We start from the raw sequence: 20,542 nt of genomic DNA on the forward strand, positions 1-20,542 counted from the left end.
TCAGGTGATAGGTGGTTGTGACAGTGCCGCTGTAATAATAATTGGTCACACTTGGTGCCAGAGAAAGGCCGTCTCCCAATAGATATAAACACCTGAAACTGGTGATCAGCAGCTTCCTAGTAAGATCTCAGGAGTTGGGTGACTGGGCTCAAGCATGGGCATGAAGAGGCAAAATGGCAGAGTTTAACTGGTATATGACCTTCCTCTAGAAACACTTGACTGGTAAGGGAAAAATGCCGCAAGTGAGCACGTGTACAACTCCAATAAACACACTGTACATACAGCCCCTCCCAAGTGCTGGCAGGCCACTGCACATGCTGATAGCCCACTGCAAGGGAAGAATCCGGGGAGAAGGACGCAAAACCCCCGAAGCATGCCAACATATAAAACCCCAAGTCAAAGGTCAAACACTGCACTTGATCTCTCAAGTAACCCACTTGGCCCTGTTCTAAGTGTATTTTACTTCCTTTTGTTCCTGCTCTAAAGTTTCTTAATAAACTTTCACTCCTGCTCTAAAACTTGCCTTGGTCTCTCACTCTGCCACCTTATGTCCCTTGGTCAAATTCTTTCTTCTGAGGAGGAAAGAACTGAGGCCGCTGCTAACACTATCACTAATGAGCAAATGTGATAACCTTTCTGGACATCTATTTCTCCGCAATAAGGAGAGAGCTAAACCTGATATTCTCCAAGGTTCCTTCCAGTTCAAAGAACACATGAATACTATACATAAGTATGCTGGTGTCTTGCCTTGAGATTCTAGTTTCCCAACTGAAATGTCTGAAAATACTTGATTTAAAATATTTTATTAAAATTATCACCAGCATGTAGCCACTAAAAATGGTTACTAGAAGACTACAGAAAAAACATGGAAAACATTGATAGGATAAAAAGGAACTCGGTAAAAATGCTGGGTTCAGCATGGACACAACCATGCAAATACACCTGCATGGAATCAAAGACTTAAACAAATACACAAAAAGGAAAACAGTTACTTCACCTGTCTGATGTCTTTTTCTGGTACCAACCAATTCTCCAATACCAACACCAATTCTCTAATGTCAACTGGGTGTCCTACAATGCAATTCAATTCAACTCAATTCTGACACCAGAGTTACCATCAGACTCCAGGTTTACAGGCTCAGCCCCACAATGATAGTGACAGGAGGCAGGCAAATACCTAGGCATATAAGGGTGGATCCCTGGTGAAACCCCACCTCAAAGCTAAAGACAGTTTAAAGCCTGAAAGCCAAGCTGTAAGTTAAATCCTTGGACCAGACTGACAACTTATCTTCCCATTTGGTGCGTTTTCCTCTGATTGATCCCTACCCTTCCCCTATTTTATATGCACCTACCCTTTTCTAATTGGTTTTCTACACTGTCATGCCCACCTTTGAGTGGTGTCTTTGCTTTAAACTTTTTTGCAGACTCACAAACCAATCAGCATGCACTACACATTCTGAGTCCATAAAATGCCCCAGACCCAACCACAGGCAGAGAAACCACCTGCCTTGTGGGGGTGTGGGATCATCCCTACTCCCCACAGTCCCTTCTCTGCTGAAAGTTGTTCCATTGTTCAATAAAATCCTCCACTCTCATCACCCTTCAATCATCAGTGTGACCTCATTCTTCTTGAACACTGGACAAGAGCTTGGGACCCACTGAGTGCAGGTACTCTGAAAGGCTGTAGCACTAGGCCTTTTTCCTCACTGGTGGACACCAGCCAACTGCTGACCGGGCTGCTAACACACCACCATCCACCCGGCTGCAGACAGCAGAACTAAAAAAACTAACTAGCACACCAACATTCCCTCTGGGGCTTTGGGGTCGCAGGTACCCCTGCCGGGGCATCGCCACATTCCCCTTGAGGTAACATGCCTGGTCTGGCAATGGGCACTACACAGAAGTTGCTCCTATGTTGGCACTTGGAGCTGCCAGCCAAACCCTGCACTCATTCATTCATGTGCTCACTCCCACAAGGGGCTGAGTGCAGCATGCTGAGTAGACAGGGTGCCCCTGCTGCAAGCTCGGCAAAGGGGCCAAGAAGAATCCTGCTTGAACAAGACTGCCCTCATTTTGGAAGCCAATAGCAAGTAGTGGGTCCTCAGAATATCCATACATCTGACTAACTTGGCTACAAACTTCGGTGTTCCCACAATACTCCCCATCTCAAGTTTGATAATTTCCTGGAAAAGACTCACAGACCTCAAAAAAAAAATGATGTCTGCATTGTTATAATGTATTATAAAGAATACAAATGAGCTGCCAAATGGAGAGGTATAGGTGAAGTCCAGAAGGGTCTCTAGTAAAGGGAGTCCCTGCCCCTGTGGAGCTGAGGCATGCTACTTTTCCAACATGAGGATGTGTTCGTTAACTCAGAAACTCTCCAGATGCTATGGTTTAGCGTTCTTTCCTTTCTTTTCTTTTTTCTTTTCTTTCCTTCGGAATTTTTAATGTAGATTTCACGACATAGGCATGATTGAGTAAGTAAATTACTGGACACTGGTGAATGAACTCAATCTCCAGTACCTCTCCTCTCCCTGAGAGTTCAGGAGGTGCTAAAAAATCCAACCCTCTAACGAAGATGTGAACTTTCCGGTGTCCAACCCCCATCCTGAAACTGTCTAGGGGCCTTACCAACAGTCATCTCATTTGCATAAACTCAAGTACAGTTGAAATGGGCTCATTGAATAATACAAAATCCACATATTACTCCTATTTCTCAGGAAATTGAAAGGGTTTTAGGAGATCTGTGCCTGGAAATAGAGACAAAGACCAAAAATATATTTCCTACTATACAACTAAATATACATTTCTGGTTACACTCCACCATCTCACCAAGATGTTCTTTAAGAGTATTTCTACAATCCTGTAAATGAAAAGGTTAGATTTTTTTCATCTAAATATTCTTATATTTATTAAGTCCTCAACTATGGTGATTATGGCAACATTACATTTTTACATGGGTTTGGATCAAGTAAAGGTGCCTTTCCGCAAAAAAACTTTCAGGATGTAAAAAATGGTTCCTGTAAGAAAAGAAAGGCATAATCTTAACAATGTTGCATCCATCTATACTATTTCATACTGAGAAGCAACAGCAATCTGTTTATCAAACCCAATTACCCTTTCCCTCCTCTTCTACATGAAATGGTCACAGTAGATTAGATAGAGAGAAAGAAAACTAAACACTTTGCAAACATCAGAAAGGAGCTGAAGAAATGAGGGATCCCACCATGAGCCAGACATAAAGCCAATCACAGCTTCCGGAAAATGCAGGCTGAAATTCTTTCCAACAGTTTTTGGTGAAAGCTTTTATGTCTCAGCTATTTAAAACTCTATATTGCCTAATTATTCATAGATCAGTTCTAGCTACTTGTATCTTATATGGAAATACAAAGAGCTGAGAGTAACCAAGGAACAAGGACAAATTCTAGCAGGGTATCATAACAGATTACAGAAGTTATAGTTGTAAACCAAAAATACAATATGAAGCCCTCCATCCCCTGCAACCATCTGAATGGACTCTCTCCTCAGCCACAATACTCCAAAGTTTAACCTGAACAACTGGTTCAGGCCATGATGGGAAGTGAGGATTGGACATGCCTGATTATATCCCTGCAGCATTAATATCAACATAGACCTTAAGTCTGATAAACATCTGTAATGTATTCTCTCTGAAGCCTGCTATCTGGAGGCTTCAATTGCATGATAAAACCTTGGTCTCCACAACCCCTTATCTTAACCCAGACATTCCTCTCTACTGATAATAACTCTGTCAACCAATTGCCAATCAAAATATGTTTAAAGCTACCTATGACCTGGAAGTCACCCCACCCCTTCGAGTTGTCCTACCCTTCCAGATTGAACCTATGAAAAACTTACATCTATCGACTAATGTATTACATCTCCCTCAAATGTATAAAAGCAAGCTGTACCCTGATCACCTTGGGTACATGTTGTCAGGTTTTGTGTTCACAGTCATTAAGACAGTGTGAAACTGGTACAAGGCTACAGAAAAAGCTACAGACAGTAGCTGTAGACAAAGCTACAGAACAGCGGAACAGAATACGGCCCAGAAGGTGAAGGTAGGCTTTTCAATAAACAATACTGGGTAATTTGGACAGAAAAACAAATTTGACTGTACTTCAACTCATAGACAAAAAAACAAACAAAAAAATCAACGCCCAGTATACTGCAGTTCTAAATGACAAAGAGCACTAATAATTTTTAAAGATAATTAAAATATATATATTTTCATGATTGGGTTAGAAAAATAGGAAGGCTCAAAATGCCCTAACCAATAAAACCAGATTCATTAGAGTAAAACTGAGAATTTATCCTAATCAAAAACCACTATTAAGAGAGAGAAAAAACACTTGCAACACACTTAACCAAAGAGCTCAAATCCAGCATGTAAAAACAACTTCTCTACAAATTAATATGAGAAAGAGAGACAATTCATTAAAATTAAGTGACTCAGACAGGCACCCCAGAAGAGGATATGCAATGGCCATGAAAAAGTGCTCAGCCTGGCTGGTGTTCAAGGAAACACCAATTAAAACCAGAATGAGCTCAAATTAGAAAAACCAAACACACCAAATAACAATGTGGAGTAACCAGCACTGTCATATGCTGCTGGTGGATGTATAAACTGATAAAAATCCCTTTGAAACACTGTTTAGCATCATCTGCTGACATAGAATCCAGATATGCCGTATTACCAGCAATTCTATTTCCAGGTATACACCCAAAAGAAATGTCCCCCTGCATTTACCAAAAGGCATGTCCAAGGGTGTTCAGAGTAATGTTTGCCATTAAAAGAAAAACCTTAGCCAAATTAAGTTTAGCAAAGTTTAATTGAGCAAAGGACAATTCGAGAATCAGGCAGTCTCCTGGGCCAAAGCAGGCTGAGAGACCCCAGCGCAGCCATGTGGCAGAAGATTTATAGACAGAAAAACGAAAATGACATACAGAAAACCAAAGTGAGGTACAGAAACAGCCAGATTGGTTACAGCTCAGTATTTACCTTATTTTAAACAGTTTGAACAGTTGGCCCCCTTTGGTTGGCCAAAACTCAGTGACTGCTGCAAGAGTAGGCTACAGTCTGTTAACACCTCCATTTGGGTTACAGTTCACTATGCACATAGAAACCTTAAGGTTGAACTTAAAATACATAAAGAGGCAGCCTTAGGCTTAACTTGATTTAGCACTGTAACAGCCACAAACTTTGAACAACATCAGCGTCCACCAGCATTAGAATTGGATAAATATATTGCAATATATTCATACAATGGAATACTATAGGTGAATGAAAATAAATGAACTACAGGTACATGTAGCAACATATATGATTCTCACAAGCATAACGTTAACAGAAAGAAGCCAGACACAAAATGAGTTAATTTATATTAAGTTCAAAAGCAGATGAAACTGGGCCAGGCACAGTGGCTCACACCTGTAATCCCAGCGCTTTGGGAGGCTGAGGCAGGCGATCACTGGAGGTCGGGAATTCAAGACCAGCCTGGCCAACATGGCAAAACCCCATCTCTACTACAAATACAAATAAATTAGCCAGGCACGGTGGCACACACTTGTAATCTCAGCTACTCGGGAGGCTGAGGCAGAAGAATGGCTTGAACACAGAGGCAGTGGTTGCAGTGAGCTGAGATGGCACCACTGTACTCCAGCCTGGGTGACAGAGCGGGACTCCATCTTAAGAAAAGCAGATGAAACTAACCTATAGTATTAGAAGTTAGGATAGTGGTTTTCTTTCACGGAAAGGGAAATTGTAGCAATTGGAAGGGGGCAAGAAGGAACCTTCTGTTGTGCTAAAGATGTGCTATTTATTGATGCACATAGTGGTTACCTGGGTGTGTTCACTTTGCTATAACTCAATGCTATATACTCCTGTGTACTTTTCTCTATTTTTGTTATTCTTCTATAAAAACTAGTTTAAAAAAAGAAAGTAGTGCTGCAGTTGAACTTCATATATATTGTCTTATCTTTACAATAATTGTTTAAAATTATCATTACCCTCCTTCTTAGACACACGGATGAAAATCCAAAGAAGTAAATTATCTTGCCACATGTCACAGCTGGCACATGACAGAGCCAAGCTTCGAATTCAAGTTTAGTTGATGCTCAAACCCATGAACCACTGCAGTAAAAGTAATGTCAAACTTAATTTTGTCTTCAGGACTTCCCCGGTCCTACTTTCCTTTCCCTCTGAAATCATTTTTTACCTTTCTCATCTCATGTTCTCACCCCTTCATCAAGTGCTTCCCTTTATCTTGGGGGGAAAAGTGCTTCCGAGTTTACCTATTGCAACTTTGGGTTTACTTATTTCTCAGAAATAATTTGTTCTACAAAAGAAGAAAAAATTGTTATTTACAATTTCCCATCTGGTTTCCATGGAGAGGGGATCTGAAGGAGTGTGCTCTATTTGCTGAGCTAGTTGATGGCTATAAGCACATGAAAAGCGGACTGAGCGGAAGGAACTAAACTGCAAGTGAGAAGGTATGATGGGGCTGGTGGTGCAAAGGCGTGGCGGGGCTGCCGGTGGAAAGGCGTGGCGAGGCTGGTGGTGGAAAGGCGTGGAGGGGCTGCCGGTGGAAAGGTGTGGCGGGGCTGCCGGTGGAAAGGTGTGGCGGGGCTGGTGGTGGAAAGGTGTGGCTGGGCTGGTGGTGGAAAGGTGTGGCGGGGCTGCCGGTGGAAAGGCGTGGCGGGGCTGCCGGTGGAAAGGCGTGGCGGGGCTGGTGATGGAAAGGCGTGGCGGGGCTGCCGGTGGAAAGGTGTGGCGGGGCTGCCGGTGGAAAGGTGTGGCGGGGCTGCCGGTGGAAAGGTGTGGCGGGGCTGCCGGTGGAAAGGTGTGGCGGGGCTGCCGGTGGAAAGGTGTGGCGGGGCTGCCGGTGGAAAGGTGTGGCGGGGCTGCCGGTGGAAAGGTGTGGCGGGGCTGGTGGTGGAAAGGTGTGGCTGGGCTGGTGGTGGAAAGGCGTGGCGGGGCTGCCGGTGGAAAGGTGTGGCGGGGCTGGTGGTGGAAAGGTGTGGCTGGGCTGGTGGTGGAAAGGTGTGGCGGGGCTGCCGGTGGAAAGGCGTGGCGGGGCTGGTGGTGGAAAGGTGTGGCGGGGCTGGTGATGGAAAGGTGTGGCTGGGCTGGTGGTGGAAAGGTGTGGCGGGGCTGGTGGTGGAAAGGTGTGGCGGGGCTGGTGGTGGAAAGGTGCGGTGGGGGTGCTGGTGGAAAGGTGTGGCGGGGCTGCCGGTGGAAAGGCGTGGCGGGGCTGGTGGTGGAAAGGCGTGGCGGGGCTGCCGGTGGAAAGGTGTGGCGGGGCTGCCGGTGGAAAGGTGTGGCGGGGCTGGTGGTGGAAAGGCGTGGCGGGGCTGCCGGTGGAAAGGTGTGGCGGGGCTGGTGGTGGAAAGGTGTGGCGGGGCTGGTGGTGGAAAGGTGTGGCGGGGCTGCCGGTGGAAAGGCGTGGCAGGGCTGGTGATGGAAAGGTGTGGCGGGGCTGGTGATGGAAAGGTGTGGCGGGGCTGCTGGTGGAGGAGGCTGAAGCCTGGATGGTGGAGAGGCCGCTTGGTGGATGATCTGGAGAAAGGACACTTGGTGGCTGGCAATAGACGGAGATTTGCAGAACAGAAGAAAAATGAAGCCACCTGGATAGAAATTATGAGAAAGAAGATGACTACTGAAAGACGTTTGTAAAAATGTGGTGTGGAATATGGAATATCAACCTCATTCTAATCTTCCCAAAAGAGGCCTCAAAGTAGACTGAATGCACTGGTTTTATTTTCTGTAAAACCCAGTAAAACCACTGAAATAACAACTCTTAAAATAAAAATGTTTGTTCACACACCTCCCACAACCATTTACATGTTCACCATGCATTTTACCACACAAACTGTGGCTCAATGAACAGTAGTTGAATGAACCTCACCTGAACTTTCCAAGAATCCACAGCCTGGAAGCATTTTTATTTGCTTGAAATTGTTTATGCTTCATAGCATAAAAAATACCATTCACTCCCTTCTTTGATTCCTATTTCAGGAATCAAAAGAACAGCGTGAAACAACCAAGTGAGTTTCTGCAGATGAGTCCAGTGAGCCAGGATGGCCTCATACGCTCTACTTTATTGTTCAGGTCTACTCATTTCAGATCCCGTAATTTGTAATAACCTGCATAATTTTTTACTGACAAATCATAGTTGTATACCTTTACGGGGTAGATGATGTGGTGTTTTGATACAGGCATACCATGTGGTATGATTAAATTAAGCTATTTAACATACGCATCACCTTTCTTGCATATCATTTGTTATGGTGAGACATTTGAAATTTATTCTTATTTTGAAATACAGAATACATTATTTTTTACTATAATCACACTGCTGTGCAACAGATCACAAAATCTATTTCTCCTGTTTATCTAAAATGTTGTGTCCTTTGATCAACAACTCTCCATTCCCTCCATCTCACATCCCCAGCCTCTGACAACCATCATTTTATTCGCTACCTCTATGAGTTCAACTGTATTAGATTCCACATATAAGTGAGATCATGCAACATTTGTCTTTCTTGTGCCTGGCTTATTTCACATAGCATAAGGTCCTCCTGATACATCCACATTGGCACAACTGAGAGAATTCCCCCCCCCCCCCCCCTTTTAAGGCTGATTGGTATTCCATTGCATATATATATAACATAGTTTATGTATCCATTCACCCACTGATGAATACTTACACTGATTTAATGTCTTGGCTATTGTGAACAGTTCTACAATGAACATGGGAGTGCAGTTCTATCTGTTACATATTGGTTTCAGTTCCTTTGGATATATGCCCAGAAGTGTGATTACTCGGTCATTTTGTAGTTCTATTTTTAGTTTTTTCAGGAACTTCCATATCATTTTCCATAATGGCCATACTAATTTACGTTCCCACAAAAAATGCTTCTGATCCCATGTATTTTCCTTGTTGGATCTTTAGATACTGGTACATTGGCAAAAAGATTTAAAAAATTTTAATCCATCACTCTTCAATTTTAGACTATCTTTATCTCCAAATTATAATTCCAACTCATAATTATTACACATAATTTATCAGAGTATTAATAAGTTATGTGTATCTTTCAGCAATTCATAATCTCACTACTGTCATCTGTAAAATGAGTAAGTTAAAGCAAATGACCTAAGATGTTTGCAGCTCTCACTTTTTTTATTCTAAAAACTGAGACTCTATATTTTAATCTGTTGCTTCTACTCTCCTGAGCCAAAGATCTTTACTAGTATTTCCTTGAACACAGTATGTGATTCTTCATTCTCCAGTCCGCACTTTTGATTCCTCTCCTAAAAGCCAAGCTTTAGTTCCCATGTTTGGAGTCAGTCTCCTCTAGAGCTCCCAGCTGTGTACGTATACTAAGTGGAAGCTTAGCACAATACACTTCACCTCTAGTTTCCCAGGAAACCTCTTTCTGCACCCACAAACTGCAAGACTTTTCTGGTCTTTAGTCTGTACAGCTTCCCATTTCTAGCCTATCACAATCCAATCAACTCCATGCAAGTGATGATAGCAGGCTACAGGGGTCTATGAAAGATAGTACAATGCACAAACCCATTCCCCAGACGGTGAAAGAGAAAATTAAGATAATTTGTCTGGACACATAACTTTAAAGGAAAATCCATTGCTGACTAAAGCAGCCTGTGAGCTATGAATGCAGAAATTAAAACTCAAATTATAGTAGGCCAATAAAGTAGTACGAGGTGTTTATAGCTCTCTTTGACTGATAAAGCAAGGATACGTGACTTACCAGGAAGGGTGGCAAATAGCTCTCATTTTATAATGAAGTAAATTAAAATGAGAAACAAACCAGAAAATAGGTGGATCTTTATTAAATTGAGGAATGGGTTATTTCTCTATTTAATTTAAAATACTCTAAATAGGGATGTTTCTGAATTGCTCCTCGATTCTGAGGAAAGATGTGTCTCCTAGAGAGGCCACATGTCTTGACAGTTTGCTTACTTTCAATAACTACAATGTATTGTGCTAAGTTCTCCTCTCTACAAAAGCTATGGTCCTCACACTCAGCAGGGCAGTACATCTGCCATTCCCCAGCCCCAGGCCAGCTCTGAGATGCTGCAGGTAGAGAAAAGCTTTTCCAGATGCACACTGAGAGAGAAACCACATATGCACAATTCAACTCAGAAAGCATGAGTGTTTTTCTTCAAACTTTTTTCTTTCACATTCTGTGAGTAATTCAGTCACTGACAGTTCCCTAAATGGTATCATTTTAATTCCAAAAACATTAACCTCACTTCCCCTGAGGATTTTGAGATATACATCATGACAATGTATTTTTTAAAGGTCTTAATAACGAGAAATTTCAGGCAGCCCTTCATAATACAACATAGGAGATGGAGGCGAAAGGAAGCCCAGCTTTCGGTTGAGTGTTTGGAACAGGTTCTTCCTCTGAACCTCGAAGTGCCCACAGATGGCTGTGGGGTGGGGTAGAGGGCCTAAAACATATGTGAAATTCAGTGTCATGTTTTCTTCTGTGCTTTCTATCATTGCTAGATTTTAAAGGAATCTAAAAATATGAAGAATCGCTAACCACAGTCAAACTGAGGGAAGGTACCACAGGTCAGTCCAAATGTGTCCTTCACCCAGTCAAGACCTGGCCCTGCGGAGAAAATCACCTGCAATAAAGCTAGCGTGCTCGAGTCACTAGAGGCTTAGGAGCACCTTAGATTTCTAAGAAAAACTAATCACAAGAAGCAAATCCATACCATGTATTTATCTTTTAAAACATACGCCAGGGAAGATATTTATAAAAAAATACAAGATATATACATATATACAAATATATATTTATATGTAAATAAATACCATATATTTAATTTGCTGAATTTCAAGAAACTGAATAGTTTTATAAGACACGCTCCTCGTGAAGTTACTAAACATTGTCATTCCTACCTCACATTGATTTATAAATTAATACAATTCCAATAAAAATTCTAGGTTTTTCTAGAAGAATGAATATATAAGGAAATCCAAAAACATTTCTTTAAAGTATGCAACAGAAATGGAACCGCCAGATTCTGAGATGTATTGTAATGCTACAATATGATATAGTATAATATACAAACATATCAAGCACAATAGAAGGCCCCCAATAGTCCTAAACAATATAGAGGAAATAAGTATTCCAAAAGTCTGGTATGGAATTAATTAGCAATTTAGAAAAAAAAGTTATCTTCGATCTCTACCTCAGACTGTATACCAAATTAAATTTTTCATATGAAATGGAGTGAGAGAAAGAAAAAAAGAAGTAGACAGAAACCCTTTAAGAAATGTGAAAACACTGGTAAACTTAGATCAGAGAAAGTCTTTTAAGCTAAAAGAATTATCAGAAATTATATAATGAAAGGACAGATTTGATTATGTAAATATTTAAAACTTCCACACATCAGAAAACACAGTAAAATTAAAAACAAATGATACAAAGTAAAATAACAGTTTCAAAAGCGGTAATTTTTAGGGATAGATATTTAGTAAAACAACTATGGCAATATGGTAATATACATCAGAAACCTTAAAAAGGCATATACTCTTATGTATGGCAAATCTACCTATAAGCATTTATCCTAAGATAAAATACTTACAAAGACTTACAGTACTGTTATGTATAATACATCATGTATAACTCAAATAAATTTTTATAATTAGTAAAAACCATTTAAAGAGTTTAAATACGAACAGTAGGCCAGGCGCGGTGGCTCACACCTGTAATCCCAGCACTTTGGGAGGTTGAGGCGGGGGGATCACGAGGTCAACAGATCGAGACCATCCTGGCCAACACAGTGAAACCGCGTCTCTACTAAAAATGCAAAAAAAAACAGTCGGGCGTGGTGGCGGGCACCTGTAGTCCCAGCTACTCGGGAGGCTGAGGCAGGAGAATGGCGTGAACCCGGGAGGCGGAGCTTGCAGTGAGCCAAGATGGTGCCACTGCACTTCAGCCTGGGCGACAGAGCGAGACTCCGTCTCAAAAAAATAGTAATAATAACAATTGGAAAAGAGCAGTAGTCTATAATGATTCAAATTCAATTTTTATTTTTCCACATTAAATTCATAGGCCTAGTTTCAAAAGTTGACAGCAGTTTCTCTGAAATAGAATCATAGAAGGTTTCTTTTGCTTCATGATTTTTCTGGATATCTTCAAATTTTACTTTATTTTGTAATGTAGGGGAACATTTAAAACCTTATGAGAGATTTTCTGAGATCAGTAATCAAATCCCTCACATTAAGATGAAGTAGTTTTCTACAGAGCAAGCCTCGAATAATAGCTGTATATTTTCCATGAACTGATTATACTAGAAAATGTAACCCTCCCACAGAATAACAACAGAAGCTTCTCTTTGTGCCCTTGTACTAAACTCCCGTGTCGTGTGGTATGACAACACCAGCATGTCTGTGCAGATTCTTCTCCAGGAGGGCTTTAGAAGTCTCTCCGCCCAGGGCATGCTGCGCGCCCATGGTGGCAGCGTAACTGTGCAGGGGATCTTCTACGTGCCTCTCCAGGTCTGTGCCCTTTCTGGGCCCCGGTGACAGGCCTGAAATGATAGCCTCAAGTGGCTCCCAGTCTGCTGACTTCTCTTTGGGTTTGGCCAATGGGAATGACGATGAGGGAGCAGAGAGCGGGATAAGAAGAGATCAGGTTGTGTGCCCTCAACTCCCAGCCTGGCATGTCACTGTGGACCGGCGGCACCTCCCTGCTAAGGGCTGCGGGTCCTGCCCAGCAGCTACCTCCACACCACTCAGCCTCCCTCTTAAGTTCTAGTTTTCGATAGCGACTTCTACTCTTGCCCCTTCAGGCCTGGGTGTGGTAAAAGCTTCTCCTTGGTACTGGCCCCAGAGTAGCGCTCTCTTACTGCTTTTTCTAAACCCCGTCTGTACCTCTGTGAAAGGTCTCTAATAAACTCTCCTCAAATCACTCCATTTGAGTGCCACCTGATTCCTGATTAGTACGACCCTCATTGATACAGTCATATATGTAATTACCCTAGAGAAAATAAAGTTAAGTGCGTTAGGACTAAACAAAGCAAAAGGAAAAAAGTGATCTAATGTGGTTTAGGAAATTTTCCATTCAAGTTTGGGTTAAACAGAAGTTTAGCCCTATGCCACTTCTATGCTTCAATTACCTAGAACATCCTTATGCTTTCTTTATTGCTGTGTCTGAATTGTTCTGCTCAGATGAAACAATCATTTTCCACCCTTATGCTGTTCATTCTTACACAATTATGATTTTTGGAAAATCAAACGTGGGAAAAAAGGCTTAAATTGCTATACATGTTTTCATTAAGGATATGAGTTTTCATCCTGTAAGTCAAACACCACAGAAAGAAAAATGCTATGAAGTAACCAATGCCCTGCAGAATCATAAACAGCAACTGTGTAAATGAAAGCTAGAAATCATCTCAAGATTCAACTGCCTGTGTGTTCTCAATCACTGGAGTAATATGATATTATGGAAAAACCTACTGAACCACCCAACTTTGATCTGTTCATGTCTATCAATGAACACGAATGGAAAGAAGTATTTTTCTATAACCAGATAGATAGATAAACCTTAATGCACACATACACCTAATAAAAACAGCAAATAAAAGCCACATATAGGTAATCTCCAAATATCAGGAAGAAGGCAGAGAGGTTTCACGGCTATATACACACACATGCAATTCTTAATATCTTACATACCCATCCTCTAATGCTTTGGTGTCATTTTACAGTTCATGTGAAACTTCTACTTAAATAGTAACCATATCTAGATTCCCATTTCCTTTAAATAAATTTAAGTACAGTTCCTAGGCAGGTTTCCAGACAGGTTGCTTTAAAGTTGGCCATGCATTAAATAAAGCTTTGTCTCACAAAAGTGAACGAGTAACTGATATAGTATCTGTACATTCAGTCTGCACAAGGTTCCTTTATCTGAAAAGCATTACTCAAAAGACAAACAACAAATCAGATTACAGCTCTAGAGAACCGTGCTCTGCCTCTTCTAGCAACACTGCCAGCTCACAAAATTGTATGAGGACCAACCACCGGCTTCCTGAGGGATTTGCCATCTACCTTCTCCATCAGGTCCCCCAAGGTTCTCCTACTTCACACACATGCCCCCTTTCATTCATTCCACTGCATTCATCTTTCATCTTTCAGAGGCTCGTTAACAATCAGTGTGCAAAGGTTCACTTTAACAGCGAAACCAAAAATGTAAAGCCTTCAGCATTACATTTTATAAGGAAATAAAACCCCAAATTCTGAGAGTCAACTAAGCTAGAACTAAAAGCCATTGCAGGAAGAGATTCATTCCCGGGTCCCCAGCTTCCTTTCACATTACCTGCTTCAGTGTACTTCAGTCCCACTTTTTCTTCTGTGTCTTTTGTCTTTGGGGGTGGCCAGACAGCTTGAAGTCTGCCAGGAGTCCTATCATCCTGCTCAGTCGGGCTGTGGTCAGGCTGTTGAAAGAGCAGGCAAATAATAAGTGGAATGTAGTCAGAGCCAATTAATTCCTGAAAAATGACATGCTAAACCTAATTCTGAAGTTAATTTTAATGGCTAGTTGCACATTGCTCTCGTTCACTATAATTGAGATATCTCACTACAGTGTGACCCTTTTCCAGAAGTGTAACGTGATCAGTTGAGGTGAAAATTTAAAACTACAACAAAAAAACCTCAAGGCTAAGTATGTATCACACAACCCTTAAAAGATTATTTTTATTATATAAATATTTGAAAAAGCACAAATATACTTCGACCTGAAGGTACAGACATAAATGTACTACACTAATGGGCATTTATAGGAATGTTTACCAATGTATCCCCGACTCCCGAATTATTTAACACAAAGACTAATTTCAAGAACATCAGTGGTAGACCAAGACACCCTTTTTCAAACATTCCACACTGCTAATTTCCTTTTATTCCTATAAATGAATGAATCAGATTTGCCTTCATATTCCAGTCATTTTTATATGGGTTGATTTTTACAACTAGGAGAATGTTATATTGTGCTTGGTTTTTTAACTGCAGTCTGAGAAATTCTGCCAAAGACTTTCATTTTTAAAATTTTAACTGAATATTTTAAATATATAGGAGGAATGATAATCATACACTGAATTGATATTAAGCAAGAAATTGTATTCATTGTTCTTCTGATCGTTTAAGATCTACTGGACAGGTACTTGCTCATCTTTATAAATTACCTGAGTTAGTTTTCTTTCAGTAATAACAGCTTCTATTAATTAGATGCTTCCCATGCACTGCCTTTGTGTAATTCTCATAACAACCATATAACCATTTTATTTTCCTCATTTTGCACATAAGGAGATCGAGGCTTGGAGATTATCAAGGTTACCCAGCCAGTAAGTAGCAGAATTAGAATAAAAACCCAGGTCTCATTCTAAATCCAGTGCTCTAAATCTGGAAGCCTTCCAACCAATGTGGAACACTCTAATCACACCACAAACACGTATTTTGTCAAATGGCAGACTTTCAAAGGAACGATAGACTTTCTGCGGAGGTATAATTAAGGGGTGAGGAAACCCTGTAAACCTGGGCTATACTGCCATCTTGCATCATTTCCTCATGCTACCTAGTTTTATAAGTGCATTTACCATCAACGTTTAAATTCACGGTGACAGTTACCCTTTCCTACCTGCACATCTTTGTGTATATCTCTCTTGCAATATTCCAGATAAAAATCAGGACACGTGAAAAGCACTTCTGGTTAACTCCATACTCCTTACAGGACAATATAATTTGATTATAATCCTTTTTCAACTAAAAGAATCACTAACAGGCAACTAGGATTCACTTTGGGAGGAAACCTGGAAAGAAATACAGCAGCACCATATTTTATCTTAAAATGCAAAACCCAATTCTACATACACTTTTGGAATCATAGGGGCCATCCGCTGGCTTAGAATTGGACCGTTCAAACACAGCTCTTAGCGACTCCTTCTCATGTCTCATCTTGCGCTTGAGAGCTTCCAGCTCAGAGGTGTCAGCTGTGGTCCCCTTTCTGGGGGGCCGGATGAATAGGGCTTTAAAAGCCTCCAGGGCTGTCTCTGGCGACTTTGGCTTGACCTCACCACCCTGGGTTTGTGGTACTCCAGGGCCGCTCTGGCTCTCTTGGTCAGCATTGCAGCCCATCTCTTCTCTCCTGGGCGACTCAGGGTCTGCTCCCTTCGGTTCAGTTTTGGGCATGTCAATGTTGAGCAGCAGAGAGAGCTGCTCCAGGAGAGTGGGAGTGGCCTTCGGATCAGTTGCTTTCTTCTCACTCTTCAATGTCTGCGGCCCTGCCTGCACTAAGGACTTCTGCACAGGCTGCGTCAATTTGAGCAAAGCTAAGTCCCCATCCTTTGGTTTAATTTCCGTGATGGTCTCTCCTCCCTCAGCGGTAGCCCCCTTCTTCAGCACACGAAGCCCACTGAAAAAAGCTGGAAGTTGGAATGACTTCTCTCCAGAGACTTCTTTTTTAGAAGAGGCACTCTCAGTGACACCAACACTCGAATTCTGGTTTGTTACTGCAGGTAGGTCTTGGGACCCTTCTTCTCCCACCTGGTCCTGGCTGGGGCGACGCTTTGTCTGAAGACCACCATTGCCAGCTTCCACTTTGCTGCTCATCTCAGGTGGAATCCTTTGAGGATCTTCTGCACAGAGCTCCGCACCATTCACTTCCCCAGTGACAGTATTTTCCCTGAAACCTCCTGGGTTTTCCTTGGACTCCTGAGATGGCTCAGATAAAACAACACTAGGGGACTTTGGGCCATTGGTGCTGCTTCCCTCCTCTGGCTCCTGGCCACCATCATCAGAGTCAGAATCACTGGTGGTGTGCACAAGGGTCCCACGAACACAAATGACATCGTCTTTTGTCCCTTTCAAAGTAGAGAGTGGAAGCAGCTCTTGAGCAAGGAGAGATGTCCCTGCTTCTTTTCTGTGACTTCCCTCTGATTCTGTCTCCACCCTTGCAATGTTCTCATCATTTCCGAGGTCAGGTGAAACCCGAGACCCTGCTTCCTGTGGATCCAAGCCATTGCTGGAATCATCCTGCTGAGATGTGGGATTCACGTCTAAACTATGGAATGCTTTCAGCACAGCATCTTCCTCTTCTGGATTCACAGATTCTAATTTACTTGTAAACCCAAATAGGGATTTCATAGAGAACTTACTCAGGATCGACTGAGCCACTTCAAGTCCGGCTTCGGGTTTTGCTGGTTCTGACACATCACTGCCATCCAGAGAATTATCAACGTTCTCCATGTCTCAGTAATGCCCTTGGTGTAAGTTCTGACTTGTATTACCTTCTCCTGCGCTCTCAGTTTATCCACTCCATCTGCTCTTAATTTACAGGACAGGACAGAGAGGACCCGGGAGTCAGGCTGTCAGCCGCACAGCAAACACACTTGGTCTCTTTCGGGTCACAGTGCCCTCCTTCCGGTTTGTGCGATGATGTGTTCCAGGGCAACTGTGAAAAGTCTGTGGAGTCTATGCCCAGAAGCAGCCGAGGCTGCGCACCTTACTACACACGGACCAGGGAGGCTGCTCTTCTGAAACTTCTGTATTTATTCCCGGGGACAAAAGCCTTTTTGTCATAGGGAAAGTCAGCCTGCCCTGTAATCCCAGCCCAGGACTTCACGAGGAGCTCCGCCCCAGGCCGGCGGTTCTCCTGGTGGCATTCAACTTCCTCATTGGTGAGCAAGTGAAGGCTTCTGAAAGTGCTGAGCCGGCAAGCTGATACTGAGGGCACTTCGCCACTGCCCAGAGCAGCCTAAGGGAATCAGAAGTGAATCAGCAGAAAACAACTGAAATACTTCTGACACAGGCCTTCTTTTTCATCTGCATTATGATGAGAGAGGCCTGGGGCATCCAGGCCAAAAAACTAGCAGTACACCCAGATCAGCAGCCACTTACAAAGCCGCGATCAAGGAAACAAATTAAAGAAAGCAATAGATCATCTCAAAAGTGCCTAGAACTCTCAAAGCAGTTAAGTTACTGCCCTTGAAGCTTTTTTTTTAAGTGCTTTCTTCCGCTTCCCTGCAGGTTTCATCCGGAATGCAGATTTTAGCTCCTAAAGCCCGTGAGGGAAAACCCACACGACTGGTTTCAGATAACTGCTGTTTTAGCTCTGCCCTGGCTGTCTCGGTGCTCTACAAACAGGTATTAGGCATGCACGCCCACCACACCCAGTGTCCACCAGCAACAGGGTGGCAGAGTAAACAGCCCAGGCTCCACAGGAATGATTACCCTCTACACTCCCTGTGCCAACCGCAGGCTTCTTTCTGCTCAGCAGCTGTGACTTCCTGGCTGCCTTAGAAATCCTGGCAGCAGCAGGACACGCCTCTCCCCCTTTGGTGTCCCAGCCAACAAAATGAAACCTGGCATGACACAGTGTAACACACAACCTGCCCTATTAGACAAAACAATTTGAAGATCCCCAAGGATTCACGTTCTCCTAAAGGGCAAAACATCTGAAAAGTCTCTATCAGTCAGATCTCTTATCACAGACCCAATTTGCCTAAACAAAAACAGGACAGACAAAACAACCTCCAAACATCAGCCCAGTGTACTTTCTACCACTCTATTTATATGCTGGGAAGCTGGCAACAAAGGATGGGGGTAAAAATTGCAGCCCTGTTTCCTAGCTGCATAGCTGCCTCTTGGGACAGCTCCCTATCTACCTGAAGGCCTCAGTGTTTTCCAAATCCATTCCCACTCAGCAGGCATGCAGTGAGTGCCTGGAATGGACAGGACACTGTTCTGGATGGAGAGGCAAGTCAAACTGGCTGAACAGTAATTGCCATCTCTGTTTGAGCAAAGGTCCAAGAAGATTGTGCTCAAGTGTTAAACATAAACAGTAATTCCTTCCGCAAAATGGAAATGGTAGCCATAAGGAAAATGACAGTCTTGCTTTATCTGCAGGAGTGGGTGGCTGCATGTCACACATTGATAACTTGAGCCATGTTCTTCAGTACTAAAAACAATCTAAGCATCAATACTGAGAAATTCTGATTGCAAAAATACATTTCTAGCAATCAACGTATTCAAATGGAACGCTCACACAGATAAAAACGCATTATTGCATCCCATCAACCACTAAGGGTAAGTAAAACACTTTCAAAATCTTGATTTGATCCTGTGTTTTAAACAGGTACTTCTCAGTTTGCTCCTGATCATAGTATTTTTGGGAATTATTAACTGAGGCACAGTTAATCAAAAAGCCACCAGGACACTGCAGAAAAATTCAATGGTGTCTTTTAAGTCTAAGAACAAGCTTCTTGTCTAGAGGAAATACCCATTGATTAAAATCAGACATCTGCTTCTTCAAGATTGTAGAAAGAAGAAATGATCACAACAGATCATAAGACCAGTCTTTTTTCTTTTTTTCTTTTTTTTTTTTGAGACCAAGTTTTGCTCTTCTGGCCCAGGCTGGAGCGGAATGGTGCAATCTCCGCTCATGACAACCCCTGCCTCCCGGGTTCAAGTGATTCTCCTGCCTTGGCCTCCTGAGTAGCTGGAATTACAGGCATGCGCTACCACGCCCGGCTAATTTTGTATTTTTAGTAGAGACAAGGTTTCTCCATGTTGGTCAGGCTGGTCTCAAACTCGCGGCCTCAGGTGATCCACCCGCCTCTGCCTCCCAAAGTGCTGGGATTACAGGCATGAGCCACCGCGCCCGGCCTAAGATCAGTCTTAAGAGCAATTCAGATCATCCAATTCTAATATGGCAGGGGGCAGTGGGAGATGGCACGTATTTGGTCTTTTTTTTTTTTTTTTTTATGAACTGAAAAGACTCAATTTCTCAGACATAACTAATTATTGATTTCTGGAATAAGCTTCCAGGCCCCTCTATAGATTTGGGCAAAATGGAACAGATGCTGGAAGGGGCTACTGGCCCTTCTGCACCATGGCATGGAGCAGAATTATAAGGTTTCAGTATCCCCTCAATACTCATAGATGCCAACACAATTTCACAAAAAGTGGGTCAAGTCTTTGGTCCCAGGAGATTACCTGATTTCATCCCCTTGGCTCTAGGTAAGTAAGGTATTATTAGGCCCATTTTTAAAGGTAAGCAACCATAGCTGAGAGAAGGTAACTTGCCAAACTTAACACAGCTAGTAAGTGGGGAATAACATCATCTAAGATCTGACGGTTGACCATGTGCCAAGCACAATTTTAGGTGCTCCACACATATTAACTCACTTAATACAGATAACCATATTATGAGTTGTTATTGTTATTCTCTTTTTCCTGCTAGAGAACCGAGGCACAGAAAGATTAAAAGTCTTGCCAGTCCACAGAAACAGTGGATGGTGGAAGTATAATGTGAATCCATGCAGGCAGGCTCCAGCATCCACACTCTCAACCACTCTTCGAAAGCCCAGAGGCTCCACTTCCTTCCCAAATAGAAGACCACACACAGCGAGGTGCAAAGGTTTCAGCCCAGTTCATTGGTGGTCCTTAACTGGGATGTAAAGTATACTTTATCCTCTTAAATG

General features: G+C 42.5%; 1 protein-coding gene across 8 annotated transcripts in view; it reads right to left on the reverse strand.

The window, feature by feature from the left end:
• The window catches only part of FMN1 (formin 1), a 423,460-nt gene that overhangs the window by 280,376 nt on the left and 122,542 nt on the right, over positions 1–20,542 (reverse strand). For 4 of the 8 annotated variants that reach the window (XM_055363225.2, XM_055363224.2, XM_055363223.2 and 1 more), the window contains one exon: positions 14,383–14,500. The exons of 2 other annotated variants lie outside the window; for them this stretch is intronic. In XM_055363225.2, coding sequence (XP_055219200.2) covers positions 14,383–14,500 — 118 coding nt within the window. Of the gene's footprint in view, positions 1–14,382; positions 14,501–15,932; positions 17,827–20,542 lie in introns of those variants that run through there. 2 more of the 8 variants (XM_031002406.3, XM_063698934.1) reach the window with 1 other exon arrangement.

The sequence above is a fragment of the Gorilla gorilla genome, chromosome 16, assembly GCF_029281585.2.
Source record: "Gorilla gorilla gorilla isolate KB3781 chromosome 16, NHGRI_mGorGor1-v2.1_pri, whole genome shotgun sequence".
Classification (NCBI taxonomy): Eukaryota; Metazoa; Chordata; class Mammalia; order Primates; family Hominidae; genus Gorilla; species Gorilla gorilla.